The 13,816-nt window shown below is 62.0% G+C and overlaps 5 protein-coding genes across 5 annotated transcripts; 3 read left to right on the top strand and 2 right to left on the bottom strand.

Moving 5' to 3' along the window:
* Positions 1-156: 156 nt before the first annotated feature.
* PAN0_006c2839 (nrap protein) lies at positions 157-4,227 on the bottom strand (the record flags this gene model as incomplete). Its single annotated transcript, XM_014801482.1, has 1 exon — positions 157-4,227. One exon carries the CDS (start codon positions 4,225-4,227, stop codon positions 157-159), a length of 4,071 nt encoding a protein of 1,356 aa, XP_014656968.1.
* Positions 4,228-4,653: 426 nt separating this feature from the next.
* On the top strand, positions 4,654-5,387 carry PAN0_006d2838 (ankyrin; the record flags this gene model as incomplete). Its single annotated transcript, XM_014801481.1, has 3 exons — positions 4,654-4,702; positions 4,779-5,066; positions 5,146-5,387. 3 exons carry the CDS (start codon positions 4,654-4,656, stop codon positions 5,385-5,387), a joined length of 579 nt encoding a protein of 192 aa, XP_014656967.1.
* Positions 5,388-5,515: 128 nt separating this feature from the next.
* PAN0_006c2837 (uncharacterized protein) lies at positions 5,516-6,724 on the bottom strand (the record flags this gene model as incomplete). Its single annotated transcript, XM_014801480.1, has 1 exon — positions 5,516-6,724. One exon carries the CDS (start codon positions 6,722-6,724, stop codon positions 5,516-5,518), a length of 1,209 nt encoding a protein of 402 aa, XP_014656966.1.
* A 578-nt stretch (positions 6,725-7,302) lies between these two features.
* Positions 7,303-8,895, top strand: PAN0_006d2836 (tubulin-tyrosine ligase; the record flags this gene model as incomplete). Its single annotated transcript, XM_014801479.1, has 1 exon — positions 7,303-8,895. One exon carries the CDS (start codon positions 7,303-7,305, stop codon positions 8,893-8,895), a length of 1,593 nt encoding a protein of 530 aa, XP_014656965.1.
* Positions 8,896-9,719: 824 nt separating this feature from the next.
* Positions 9,720-12,938, top strand: PAN0_006d2835 (glycerol-3-phosphate O-acyltransferase; the record flags this gene model as incomplete). The annotated part of the gene is made up of 1 exon (XM_014801478.1): positions 9,720-12,938. The coding sequence occupies one exon, from the start codon at positions 9,720-9,722 to the stop codon at positions 12,936-12,938; it is 3,219 nt and encodes a 1,072-aa protein (XP_014656964.1).
* Positions 12,939-13,816: the final 878 nt, after the last annotated feature.

Here is a 13,816-nt window from a genome sequence, read left to right as displayed (position 1 = left end):
ACGTGTTAGGTTTTGAGCCAGCCTCAGTGGCCTTCTTTCATCCTTCAGACCGTGGATCTTTCCTCTCACTACGACGACAAGACCCCCCCTCACGCGAACGGAAAGAGTGTCATGAAATGCATGCTGTTAGAGACAAGTGAGGTGAAGATGGGCGTTTCAGGCATTTCGCAGCTCGACGCGCTCCACGAGGCCTTCACCGAGCCGTTCGATCTCGGCCATGATGGCGGCGCGGTTGAGCTTGACCTGTGCCTTGCGGTCCGTCGTGGTCGGTTGAGACGAGAAGCCGAGGCCCACCTTGAAGTCCCGCTCGCGCTCGAGCGATGGGTTGAAGAGGCCGCCGATCAAGTTGCCACCGTGGCAGTCGTGGTAGAGGCGGAACGAGTCGCTGTACAAGCCGCGCAGCAGCGCCAGGAAGGCCTCGGCCGAATCAAAGCCCGGCTTGGGCGTTGCGCCCAGCACACTCTCGACGGGCGGCAGGCTGGCGCCGGCATCGTTGACGTACTTTGTGCGTTTGCTGCCCCACACGCTCGGATCGGCGTGCACGTTTTCGCTGTAGCGCGGCAGAACGTTGCGCTTGAGGGCGATCACGAAGTCGTAGTGCTCCGTCGACGGCGTAAACACCGCCATCAGGTCCTCGCGCCCCAACGACGTCGCGCTCTCCAGCTGCGAGACCGCGTTCTGGGCAAGCTTCCGGATACCGTCGGCTACGCCACCCACGGGTCCCTGGCGGCCGAATGCCAGCGCCTCGACGTCGGTTTCGGTCGCCACGAACCACGCGCGGTGCGTCATGGAAGGATCGCTGCCGCGCGCTGCCTTGAACGCCGTCTCGACCTCGGTGCGCTTGTCTGCGGGGAACGTGTAGATATCCTTGGCCTCGGCCGAGTCGATCACCGCCTGGATGGGCACCATGAGCGGCTCCTCCTTCCACCTCCAGTTGGCCAGCAGGCGCAGGATCCTCAGCAGGCCCGCCACCGCTGACGCCGGCGCGCCCTCCTCGGGCGACAGGTACGCCGCGGCGCAAACCAGCTCGATCAGCTCCTCGGGCACCGCGGGCGACGACAGCATCTGGCTCGCAAACCATCGCTTGGTCAGCCTCACGGCGGTGCCGAACGAGGCGAAGCGGTGGCCCATCGACGCAATGTACGAGTGGTGCAGCGGAAGCGTCTCGAAGCGACGCTGCCACTCGAGCACGATCTTGCGCGCGCGCCTCTTGGCCGCCGCCGACTCGAACCGGTCGGCAAGGATGCGCTCGAGCAGCACCTTTTCGCGGCTGTGCATCACGCTCGCCCTAAACGCAAATCCACTCGGCAGCACCAGCTCCAGGCTGCACTGGTCCTCCATCTTGGACGTGGCGTTGGGGTTGAATACGATGCGCGCCATGGTGCCGGGCATCTTGTTGCCGATCTCGGCGCACATGCGTTCGAAGAACGCCGCCTTCATCGCCTGGATCGCCGCGAGCTCGTTGGGCCACTTGCCCGAGCCCTCGAATGTGATCACAATGTCGTGCACCGGCAGATACGACGCTGCGTCGGGGATGCGCTCGCCCAGCAGCTCCAGGTTGAGCGGCGCGGGCACAAACGTGCTCGTCCCACGCAGACCGGGCGAGGCGGGCGACACGGCGATGATAGACAACGGCAGCGATTCGAGTGCACGCAGATCCTTGGACAGCTGGTCAAAGGCCGTCTGGACGGGCGTGAAGCCCTTCTCCTCGGTGCTGACCACGTGTGCCGTTCGCACCAGCGTGCTGTCCACCTCGAGGAGCGAGTCAAAGTGCGACGCGACAAAGTGGATCTGCGACTCGTGGATGGCGTGATGGCGGTAGAGCACGTACGAGAGGATGCGGCGCGGGATGGCCCAGCGCGACGCCTGCGTGGTGACGGGCCACACGACACTCTCGAGCACGCGTCCGTCCTTGAACCGACGCAGCTCCGACATCTTGCCCCAGAAGGCACGGAAGCGCTCGGCCTGCTCGGTCTCCTGACTCGACGGACCGTGCTCCACCATCCTCCATGCCTGCTCGCCATCGAGAACCACGCCGATCTCGGCATCGCTCAGCGCAACGGGACGGCTGCCATTCAACCTCCACGTGCCCGCCAGTCCGCCCGTGGCAGGATGCATGAGAGCAACGAGCTTGGCGCGCCCCTCGAGTGCGCGCGAGGCGGTGGAGCTGACCTGGATCATGGCCGCCTGGAACGAGTTGCCAAAGTCGGCACGCTGGATCGGCGAAGCCGCAGAGATGCCCACGCCGTTGCTCTCGCGCGCCTTTGTGGACAGTGGCAGGTCGATGCGCGCCACCTCGTCAAAGGTAAAGGGCGCAGCCGTTCGATCCTGCAAGAAGAGCGCATCAAAGTGGTCCGAGCTCGGGTCGTTGAGCATGTCGAACGTCCTGCGTGCCTCGTACTGGAGCAGGTCGACGGAGCCAGTAGGCACGAATGCGAGCAGGTTGAGCATGCCGCTCGGATCGACGAGGACGCGGTCAAAGACCTGGCTGAACTCGGCACGGGGCATCTTGTCGGCCTTGGACGCCAGGCCGGCCTCGGGCATGGGCTTCATAAAGACCGGGTTGGCACGGAAGTCGTGCTTGGCGAGCCAGTCCATGACACCACGGAAGAGCTGGTAGCTCGAGAAGCTGTTGGAGAGCTTGCTCCGGCCTGCGTTGGACGAGTCGCGTTTGCCCGCGCGCTTCTCTTCGCCTTGCAGCAAATGCGCGAGGATCATGGTGAGCAGGAAGCGCAGCGAGGCCGTACCCGCCACGAGACGGCGACGCTCGTCCTCGGTCGCAGCGAGCTTTGGGCTGAGACGACCGCCCGAGCCAAAGCCGCGCTGGAAGGCCCACGTCTTGAGTAGCAGACACGCATCGGCAAAGGCGGGACACGCCTGTGCGATCGAGTGGAGGTAGACGAGGTGGGGAAGATGCAGCATGTCGGCGAGAATGGCAGCATTGTACCGCGGAGTAGCGACGGAGGCTGCATCAGCCGGAGTGGCCTCGTCGGATGCCACGCGCACGTTGCTGCGCAGCGGACCAAGGTGGATGGGCTTGAAGGTGTCGGGCTCGATCGAGGGGTGGATGCGGATGTTGCACTTGAGCTTTGAAAAGTCGGTTTCCGACTTGTCGCGGATGGGACTCAGGACGAGGATCGGCCGTCTCGGATCGGCGTCGACGAGCGAGAAGGACGGCGTGACGCCAAGGTGGATGTCGTGCTCGTCCTGTGCTGTTTGAATCGCATGAGCGAGCGCGGCGAGGTAGAAGGCCTTTTTGTGGAAATACCTGAAGTTGACGTAGTCCTTCTGCTGGAACAGCTCTGCAGGCATGACGACGGCCACGTCGACGTCGATTCCCTGCGGACGCTTTGCGGCCGACTTGAGCGCCCAGCTTCCGACAAGGTGCATCGCAGCGGGCTTGTCGAAACCGAGCTTGTAGTTGGCGTCGGCCTTGGGAGCCGGGTCTGGGAAGGGGATGGTGACCTTGGAGTCGGCGGTGTGCTTTTGGAAGCGCTTGATAGCGTCGCCCACAGGCAGAGGCTCGATGGGATCGAGCGACTGGAAGAGCTGATGCAGACGGCGCAAGACAAGCTCGAGCGCGCCGGCCTTGCTGTAGGCCGGGCGCACTTCGGGGAGCATCTCGTCAACCTTGAGCTTGAACACGTTGTTCTTGAACAGCTCCCCGGTCTCCTTGAGTCCCTGCACCTCGGCCAGCGTCGGAATGGCGTACAGCGCGCTCTTGGACGCTTTGCGCGAGGCGTATGCGGCCGCGGTGGCGGACGAGCTCGGGTCCTCTTCGGCGCCATCGGCTTCCAGATCCTCGAAGCCGCCGTCCATATCTTCGTCCGACATGATTTCGACCTCGCCGCCGTCGCCCTCGGCCTCTGGCTGCTCTTCGTCGTCAAAATCGTCTGCGTCGGATGCGAGCTCGATCTCGTCTTGTGATGCGGCATCTGTTGCTTCTGAATCCGATCCCTCTTCTTCGCTGTCGTCCTCCTCTTCGTCTTCGTCTTCGTCGTCATCATCCTCGTTCAGATCACCTGCAAGGGCAGCAGAGCCTGTGCCGTGCAGTGCCGAATCGAGAAGATCCTCCTCGTCGTCAAATTCGTCATTGTTGTCGCTGTCGTCCATGCAAACGGGTTCGGGCTTGCGCTTGGATGATGCACGTGCTGCTGGGCTGGCGGCGTGTTTGGATGATGACGCCTTCGAGGTGGAAGCCTCAGCCTTGCGCTTCACTCCCGGCATGATCGAGAACAGAAGCTATGTAGCTCCAGCAACGGTCAAGTGTTGAGTGGCTAGATGAGGATGGTGATGATGGTGAGGTCGAGTGGAGCAGGTGAGTGCAGCTTTGGTGCGAGATTTCTTCTAAACTTTTTCTTTTCGCCCAAAAATGCACGGCTGGGAGGCGCACAACCGCCGAATTTCCACCTCGCCGCATCTCCGTCTTCCGAGAACCTCGACCTTTGGTCATCTCCGATTGAACGCCAAAGCAAAAATCTGGATCGGTGATTGTGGGTCAGCCAAGCGAGCACAATCCAACACCGCCGCGCCAACGCTCGGATGCCGACAGCCTGCAGCGGCGGACGAAAGGAACCAACACTTTCGGCGATCTTCTTGCTGGCTTCTTACCACCACCTTCACCAAGTCCACCTCCTCTCAACTTGCGTAACGATGGCTGATCAGGAGCACGACGACGCTGTCCATCAGATCGACGTCCAAAGTAAGCACTCAAGACTCGGCCCTTTCCGTCGCAAACTGCTGACCCCCTTGCTTTGTTGGCGAATTGGTCGGTGTAGATAAGAGGCTGCTTCACGCGGCACGGACGGACGACCTGGAGCTTCTGCAGGACATCATCCAGTCTGGAGCATTCGATGCCAACCACAGCGACGGCGTGGGTCGCAATGCGCTGCACTACGCTGCGCTCTCGCAGTCGACGCAGGTGCTGCCCGAGATCCTTAGCCTCGAGATCGACGTCGACCTGCAGGACCGCACCAACGCCGACACGCCGCTGCACGCCGCCGTCAACGTAGACATCCCCGATGGCGAGGCGGGCGCCGAGGTGGAGGAAATCCGGAACTGGATCGGTAAGCCACTTCACCACACCTCTTGGCATGCACACAAGTTACAAGAAGCTGACCCGAGACGACTTGCTGTGTATTGTAGTCAACGAGCTGTTGGAGGCGGGAGCGGATCCGACGATTCCGAACAAGGATGGCGATCTGCCCGCGGATCTGCTGGCGTACGGCACCAAGGCACGATCGCAGCTCGGACAGGATCTCGTGGCGCGCCTCAAACGCGGCCAGGCGGAAATGAACATCAGCTCGGCCGATATCGCCAACGACGACGACGTTGCAGACGACGATGAAGGTGTGCCCACAGCTTTCGCAATCCCCTCTCAGATGTAGCGTGCATGTGGATACTGACTCGTGTGGGATTGCCTTTGGATCAACAGGAAGCGAAGGGACGCCTTCGGATGAGTAATCCTTCGCATCTCCAACTCTCGAAATGTTGAAAGATGAAGCTACAACTGCCATTATGGATGCTGCGAGGCGCGACGATCCACGACCTTGACTGCTTTTCTGGGTCGGCCCTCGAGACTGGCGGCTGGCTCAGTGATGGGCCTTCCGACCGTCTCGAGCTCTTCCTCTTCGGACTCGGACATGACTGTAGCTGCGCGTTGCCTGGTCTTACCGCTCGTATGGGCTGTGCTGTCGTTGCTGCTGCGTGTGTCCTGCGCTGAGCTTGCACTGGTGTCGTGCGGTGTGGATCCTGGACTTGCTGTGACCATCCCTTGGACGGCAGCGTCAACTTCATCGTCGCTCTCCACCTCTTCGACCGACACTGGCACTGCCGCCACCGTTTCCTGCTTGTTTTCATCTTTGGAGTGCTGCGGCGACTCGGTCGGGGTGCGGTCATCTGTACCAAGCACCCACACGTCAGCTCCCAGACGACGTCGCAGCAGCTCGCGCCCGAGCCAGTCGATGTCCGATTCGTCACGCACCGCCCATTCTTCCGACTCGGCATCGCTTTCGTTGCCAGCGTCGGGAAGCTCGACGGTGTTGCCATCCTGTAGAAGCATGCGGACTCCAGTCACAGGGTGGATGGCGACTCGCGAGCCGACCTTCGCTCCAGAAGATCGTGATACTGGCATCGTGCGGCGGTATGCAACATTGTCGTGAAAGACGAGCGGCGAGGCGTGAATGAACGGACTCGCACCTGTGAGTCCTGCACTTTCATCGTAGTCGTCCCAAACTGCATGCAGGTCCCTCCGCCCACCGAATCCTGCCGGGGGCAGAGCGTAAGAGGTCGAGGCATGCGAGGGGCCGCCAAGGTGCGCATATCTGCCGCGTTGGTGGGGGTGCCAGAGATCCTGAACATGATGGCCGTTGAAGGCGAGGATGCGTCGACCAAGCAAGTTGATGAGTTGTTCATCGTCATCGAGGAGCTGTTCCAGCTGTTGCGCCAGCGCACGCACCCTCTGCTGCTGCACTTGCTGGCGGCGCGCCTCGGCTTCGGCTTGGGCGTGGGCGAGCACGTCTGCACGGCGCCTTGCTTCTTCAGCGGCAAGAAAGGCAGCAGCGCGCTCAAAGTCGTTGTCCTCCAAGAGATAGACCAGCGAGCGTGCGTCCAAGTCTTCGTCCTCCTCGATCGCGCTGGGGTGCAGTGCGGGATGAGCGTGGTGCTCGAGGTGTGCCGGCACCTCTTCGAAGCTGATCGTGCCCAATACGATGCTGCGACTCATGATGCGGCGTAAAGGGTACTGCTGCCAGCAGGAAAGAGGGTGTGGAGGGTGTGGTCTTAAGCGAAGACGGATTACGATAGGAGGAAGGGAAGAGGGGATCGAAATGAAGCGCACGGTTGTTGGTTGAGCGGGTGAGGAGGCCACTGCATCAGGTGGAGGTGTTAGCACTTTCAGCTGTCCAATCCTGGCTCCTGGCTCGGATGCGGGGCTGATTCACGCCTGGTCGTGGCGACAAAGCTTGGTCGTTGAACCCTGGCCGCTGCTGCCATGCACTGACGGGCTGCTGCTGCGCACTGTGACAGCTTCGTGCTGCTCTTACTGCTCCTGCCGCTCCTGGCTTGGAAATTTCGCGAAGGTGCTTGAACTGACCCTTCCCGGACATCACCCTCCTCGGAAGCTGCCGAAGGCTTTCGGGTCCTTTTCGTGAAATTCGTCCGACTTTTTTTTTTATTTTTATTTTTATTTTTTTATTTTTGTTTTCATTTTTCATTTTCTTCCCTGCAGGGTCGCAACATTTCTTCTTGCGGTGTTCGTCTGCCCTTCTCACACCTCATCATTCCGTCAACGGGCCTACAACGATGGCTTCTGGCTCTTCATCACCGCCGAAAACGGCATTCGTGTCGTTTCCAGGAGCAGACTACACTCAGAGCGCCGCAATTCGAGCAGCACGCAAGGTGCTCACGCCTCATGGCTGGATCACCGAGGCTGGCGAAGCGACCGACGCCCCACACCATGCTCAGGACGACAGCGGGCCCAGTGCTCCTTCGGGCAAGGACTTGTACTTGGCCGACTACGATCTACTTCCGTTCGAAGAGCTGCTCACAGGAGCCTCGGCGTCGGTCAAGGGCAAGCAGCCACAGTGCTCGAGCTATGTGATCCGCAAGGCGCTGATCCGCAAGCACTACCTCGCTTCGGCGCTCAACACGTATGCGGTCAAGCTGCCGCCGGGCGATGAAGCACGCCGCTTCCGATCGTGCACGCCCAAGACGTGGCATCTGGACATCCAGTTTGCCGACGAGCTCGATGAGCTGCTCATGGACGATCTCTACGACCTCGCCGAGCTGCTCGAGCAGAACGAGAGCGCGCTGGAGCAAGCAAGGGACAGCGATGTCAAGTGGTTCATTCTGAAGCCAGGCATGTCGGATCGCGGAAACGGCATTCGCATCTTTAGCACGCTCGACCAGCTTCAGTCCATCTTTGAGGAGTTCGAACCCGAGTCCGACGACGAGGATGACGAGGACGAGGACGAGGACGAGGACGAGGACGAGGACGGTGTCGAGGCTGGATGCTCGGCCAGTGGACACGCATACGCGGGCAAGGACACCTCGGTCATGGCCAGCCAGCTGCGCCATTTCGTGATACAAGAGTACATCCGATTACCGCTCCTTGTCGACCCTATCCGCTCCCCACAGGGCGATTCTTTGGCAAAGGAGGTCTCACAAAAGCTTTCACTCGACTCGGCACCAGGCTCGAATGCGCGCAAATTCCACCTTCGTGCGTACGTGCTGTGCGTGGGCGGCGTGGCGGTGTATCTGCACGACGAGATGCTCGCGCTCTTTGCGCCACTGGCGTACGAAGCGCCATCTTCGGCAACGGTGCGCGATTTGCGATGCCATCTCACCAACACGTGCCTGCAGGACGACGGCTCGCTCGCCGTCGGCAACGATGCACGACCCAAGGAAGAAAATGTTTTTCTCTGGTCCGATCTCGCCGGCTCAGCATGCAAGAACCCAACGAACAAAGAAGCAGATGCAGCGCTATCGTCCGATATGGTCGACCAGGTGCGGCGAAAGGCTGCCGACGTCATTGGTGCGTGCTTCCAGGCTGCGGCCAAGGCGGGCAGCATCCACTGGCAAATGTGGCCCAACGCATTCGAGGTGTTTGGCGTCGATCTGCTCGTTGGCTACGACGGCGATGCCCACGCCGAGGCGCAAAGGCCGAGCGATCTCAACGTGTGGCTGCTCGAGGTCAATGCGCAGCCCGACTTTGCCCAGACGGGCGCCAGGCTGAGCGCCACCATCGACCGCCTCTTTGAGCGGGTCTGCGAGATCGCCGTCCTTCCCTACCATTCCCATGGCTCCGAAAACGCAGACATGGACTCGTGGAAGGTCGGTGAGTCGCGCCAAGGCACCACGCTCTGCTATAGAGAAGATCTGGGTCGCGGCCTGTAGCAGCGTACAACTGCACAAGCTCGGGCATGGCATCTTCACATCGTCGCTGTCGAGCGGGCTTCACAATGTTAGACTAGCTGCTTCTCATCTCCAGACTTTTTTAAATTTGATTGCTCACCCCGCGTCGTGGGTCCAGCCCACCCCCCAACTTTTTACTGGACCAACACGCCTCACCGCGGGGCAGCGAGACAGCGCTTCTCTTTTTCTTCCAATTTTCTTTCGCATTTTTTTCTGCTGCTTCCGCCTCGCGTGCGTGCCTCGCGGGCTCGGATCTGGCCGCCGCACCCGAAATCGATTGGCTGGGAGCTTTCCCGCAACTGCAGAGAGTGGACCCGCACAGACATCTCGAAACCTCAGCGACGCGTGTGAAGCTTTGCCGCTCGGCTCGGCTCGTCCGCTACAGGTACGCCGCTTGCAACGCTTCTGCCCCAAAAGAGAGCTTGGGAGGGGCGCGCGTGCCATTTTTGTCTGGAAGGTGCATGGCTCGAGCATGCTGGCCGTGCGGCGCTGATTCACACTGGGCTTGGCTGGAACAGCATCGCTGCTTCGCTGCTTCGCATCGCATCTTCCGAACACCATCATCGCTTCCCATCCGATCCACCAGATCCGCAGCCAGTCTCGCCGCATCGACGGCACAGGCATCCGAGCGTGATCACACCATCTCTCTTCATCGACGAGCTCGGGCGTCGTATTCACGTCTATTCATCCGCCAGCCCTACCTGCCTCACCGCCTCCCCACCAAGCCGCTGCGACGACTCGTCTCGATTGGATGCCGCACATCGCTGTCGCGCTCTCACTCTCCATCACCTGCCGATAGCTCCTAAATGACCGGCACATCCGACCCACCTCTTGCAGCCTCCCGAGATCGTGCTGCCAACACCGCCGCCACTCCTCCCACACCCCCGGAGCCTCCCAAAGCCGCCGCTCAACACGCGTCGACGCCTCCGCAGCCGCCCGCCATCGATACCGACCCCGCGCATCTCCCCACCAACGATCTCCTCAAACGCCATCCGGACACCGCCATCGCCGAGGGAACCGCCGCCGAGATCGGTGCCAAGCAGAAAGAGTACCAGCGCAAGGCAAAGCATCTCTCGCTCGCCACATCTCCCAAACCCGTCCCGCACGCGCGCCCCGGAGACTCGCCCAGCTTCCAGGCCGTGCTCAAGGACTTTGACCGCCTGCTCAGGTCGCTTCCCATCCCGCTCCACCGCCTCGTTCCCACCATCGTAGCTCGCATCATCTGCCGCGTATTCCGCTCCCAGAACATCATGGCGTCCAACATCGCGTTTGACATCGCGCTCTTCTTCTGGCGCATCATCATCAACCTCTTCTTCCGCGAGATCCGCCCGCGCTCCGCATGGCGCGTCCCGCGCGAGGGGCCCGTCATCTTTGTGGCCGCTCCCCACCACAACCAGTTCCTCGACCCGCTTCTCCTCGCCTCCGAGGTGCGTCGAGCCTCCGGTCGCAGGGTCGCCTTCCTCATCGCCGAAAAGAGCATCAAACGCCGCTTCATCGGCGCTGCAGCGCGCATCATGCAGTCCATCCCCGTCGCAAGAGCCGCCGACAGCGCAAAGAAGGGTCAAGGCTACATCTCGCTCCATCCTTCGGGTGACTCGCTGCTGCTCCAGGGACACGGCACCGCCTTCAAGTCGCAACTGCAGCCCAAGGGTCAGATCATGCTTCCCAAGGCGTGCGGACACGCCACCGTGGAAGTCGTCGAGATCATCAGCGACACCGAGGTGAGGATCAAGAAGGAGCTCAAGGATGCACGCGCCCTCGACATGCTGCGCGGCAAAGTGCCGCAGCAGGACACCTCCAAGCAAGACAAAAAGTCGATCAAAGCCGCGGCCAAGGCGATGGACAAGGTGGACCACGATCTCAACGACGGCGTCGGCTGCAAGTACTCTTGCCTTCCATTCGTCGACCAGACCCAGATGTATGCCAAAGTGTACGAGAAGCTCGCCGAGGGCGGATGCCTCGGCATCTTCCCCGAGGGCGGCAGCCACGACCGCACCGATCTGCTCCCGCTCAAGGCAGGTGTAGTGATCATGGCGCTGGGCGCCATGTCGGCCAACCGCGATCTGAACGTGCGCATCGTGCCCGTCGGTCTGTCGTACTTCCACCCGCACAAGTTCCGCAGCCGTGCGGTGGTCGAGTTCGGCTCGCCCATCGACGTGCCGCGCGAGCTCGTCGGCCTCTTTGACGAGGGCGGCGAGGGCAAGCGCAAGGCGGTCGGCGAGATGATGGACATTGTCTACGACGGTCTCAAGGGTGTCACGCTGCGCGCGCCCGACTTTGAGACGCTCATGGTGGTGCAGGCGGGCCGCCGTCTGTACCGCGCGCCGGGACAGTCGCTCAGCCTGGGCCAGACGGTGGAGCTGAACCGCAAATTCATCATGGGCTACCTGCAGTTCAAGGACGAGCCGCGCGTGGTCAAGCTGCGCCAAGAGGTGCTGCAGTACAACAAGAAGCTGCGCTACGCCGGTCTGCGCGACCACCAGGTGGAGCGCGCCACGCGTGCCGGATGGCGCAGCCTGGGCCTGCTCGCCTATCGCCTCGGCCTGCTGGGCCTGTGGGGCGGTCTGGCGCTGCCGGGTGCGGTGCTCAACTCGCCCATCATCATCCTCGCCAAGATCATCAGTCACAAAAAGGCCAAGGAGGCGCTGGCGGCGTCGCAGGTCAAGGTGGCCGGACGCGACGTGCTGGCAACGTGGAAGGTGCTGGTGTCGCTCGGCGTTGCGCCCATCCTCTACTCGTTCTACGCCGCCATGGCGACGGTGTTGGCGCACAAGTACGAGCTGTCGGCGCGCACGCGTGCGCTCATGCCGCTGTACACGCTGGTGGTGCTGCCGACCATGTCGTACTCTGCGCTCAAGTTCGCCGAGGTGGGGATCGACATCTACAAGTCGCTGCCGCCGCTGTTTGTGTCGCTGATCCCGGGCAACCACAAGACCATCCTGGATCTGCAGCAGACGCGCGCCAAGATCAGCGCGGACATGCATGCGCTCATCGACGAACTCGCGCCGCAGGTGTGGGACGACTTTGCGGAGAACAGGATGCTGGCTCATGCGGCGGCACCGCCTGCGCCGGAGCGGGATGCGCTTGTGTGGAAGCAGAAGAATGCGAGCGGCGGCGCGAGCAACGATGCGCTGAGCCATCCGCTGCAGTGGATGGACGAGCGGCTGTTCGGATGGGGCCGCCGCCGTCGTTCTTCGACGCGCCGTTCGATGACGGCGGAGGAGATCAAGAATCTGCGCGGCTCGAGTGTGGCGCGCGAGGGCGGCGCGAACGAGAGTGCGATCGACGAGAGGGACGAGCAGCGCGACGAGGACGACGGCGAGGGCTCGTGGGGGGATGCGTCCGAGGGCTCGAGCTACACGGACAGCGACGCCGAGGACGAGGGCGACTACGAGGCTGTGTTTTCCATGCTCAATCCGCAGACGCTGATGAACGGGCTGCGCGGCGGCGTTCTGAGTCCCGGTACGCCTGGGTCGGGTGGAGGACGTCGCAGCCGGACGCACTCTCGGTCGCGAAGCGGCAGCCGGGGCAGCGTGGGTGGGGTGGGCGAGACGTTTGCGGAGAAGCGCAACCGGAGCAACCAGGATCTGCGTGCGCTGATGCGCGAAGGCGGCGCCATGTCGCCGACGACGACGCGCGCCACGGGCATTCTGGACGGAGCCGGAGCGGGCAGCCGCTCGGGGCGTACGTCTGCGCTGCCTGCGAGTCTGGCCACGACGAGCATGAGCGGCAACGAGAGCGGTGGGGCCACGACGCGTCGGAACCGCACGCACTCGCTGTCGGAAGACGTGCACGTGGCCGAGCTCAAGAATGCGGGACCGGCGGCCAAGAAGCTGCCGTTCACGGCGGCGTCGCAGGCGTTTGAGGCGCAGCACACGGGGAGCGCCAAGCAGGCGGGCGTGCTGCCGAAGCTGCAAGACATGAAGAGCGCCGAAAACACGCCGCCGGCGACGCCCAAGCACGAGGCCAAGAAGACGCTCACGGCGTCCACCACGGCGACCAAGTCGGCGGAGGAGCAGCAGTGAAGAGCCAGTGGGCGCGCGTGTGTAAGCTCTGCAAAGGAATGCCAGGTGTTGAACACAGTGTCCGAGTGTGAAGATCGGGTGGATCGGGAAGTGGGATTACGAAGAAGTTGAGGGCAGGCTGAGGCTGCTGTGGGGTTACGTCGATCTGCAGGCAAGTGGACTGGGCGAGACGGACGCATCTGGGCGACGTGATTTTTGGTGATTTGTCATTTACGCCATGGCGCGGCGCGCTTTCGGGAGTTGAGAGCGACGCGATTGCTCCGTGGTGATGCTGTAGCAGGCCGGAATGCGCGTTCCGAAGGTAGCACCAGCCAACCCCCAACGCGACAACGCACAACGCACAACGCACAACGCAGCACATGCAGGGTGAGCCGGTGCAGCCCCGCTTAGGCCATAGCCTACGGGCCAGAGCTAAAGATTTGCAATCAAAAATGATCAACATTGCAGAACCCTCGCCCCACCTGCTGCACCCTTTTCGACCTTTCATCTGGATCGAATCGAGATTGGGCATGACGATCACACTTTGCGAGATTCATACGAGGGAGTGTGGTTTTAGGAACGGGGTGCTGATCGAAGCTTGATTTTGGGGGTGGCCACCAGCGCCGGGGCGTAGGCGAGACACGAGCGCTTCTCACCGCTTGATCCGAGACCGCGACAGAGTCTTTGAACGAAAGAGCGGAGGAGCCAAGGAGCCAAGGAGCGGGCTGCGCGGAAGCACGTCGACAATCCCAGACGGCTTGGCGAAATGGGCAGCAGACGTTCGTCATCGAGCCGCTCTGCTCTCTTTTTCCTCGCTTTTGGGCCGACAGCACCTCGGCTTTCATAACGTGCCGGCTTGAATGCAGTAGGGCAAAGGCAGCTGCAGACGAAATTCGCAG

This window comes from Moesziomyces antarcticus (genome assembly GCF_000747765.1).
Source record: "Moesziomyces antarcticus DNA, scaffold: scaffold_v10006, strain JCM 10317, whole genome shotgun sequence".
In the NCBI taxonomy this organism is placed as follows: domain Eukaryota; kingdom Fungi; phylum Basidiomycota; class Ustilaginomycetes; order Ustilaginales; family Ustilaginaceae; genus Moesziomyces; species Moesziomyces antarcticus.
Note: the sequence above shows the minus strand (reverse complement) of the source record. Positions and strands in the feature narration are given on the sequence as shown.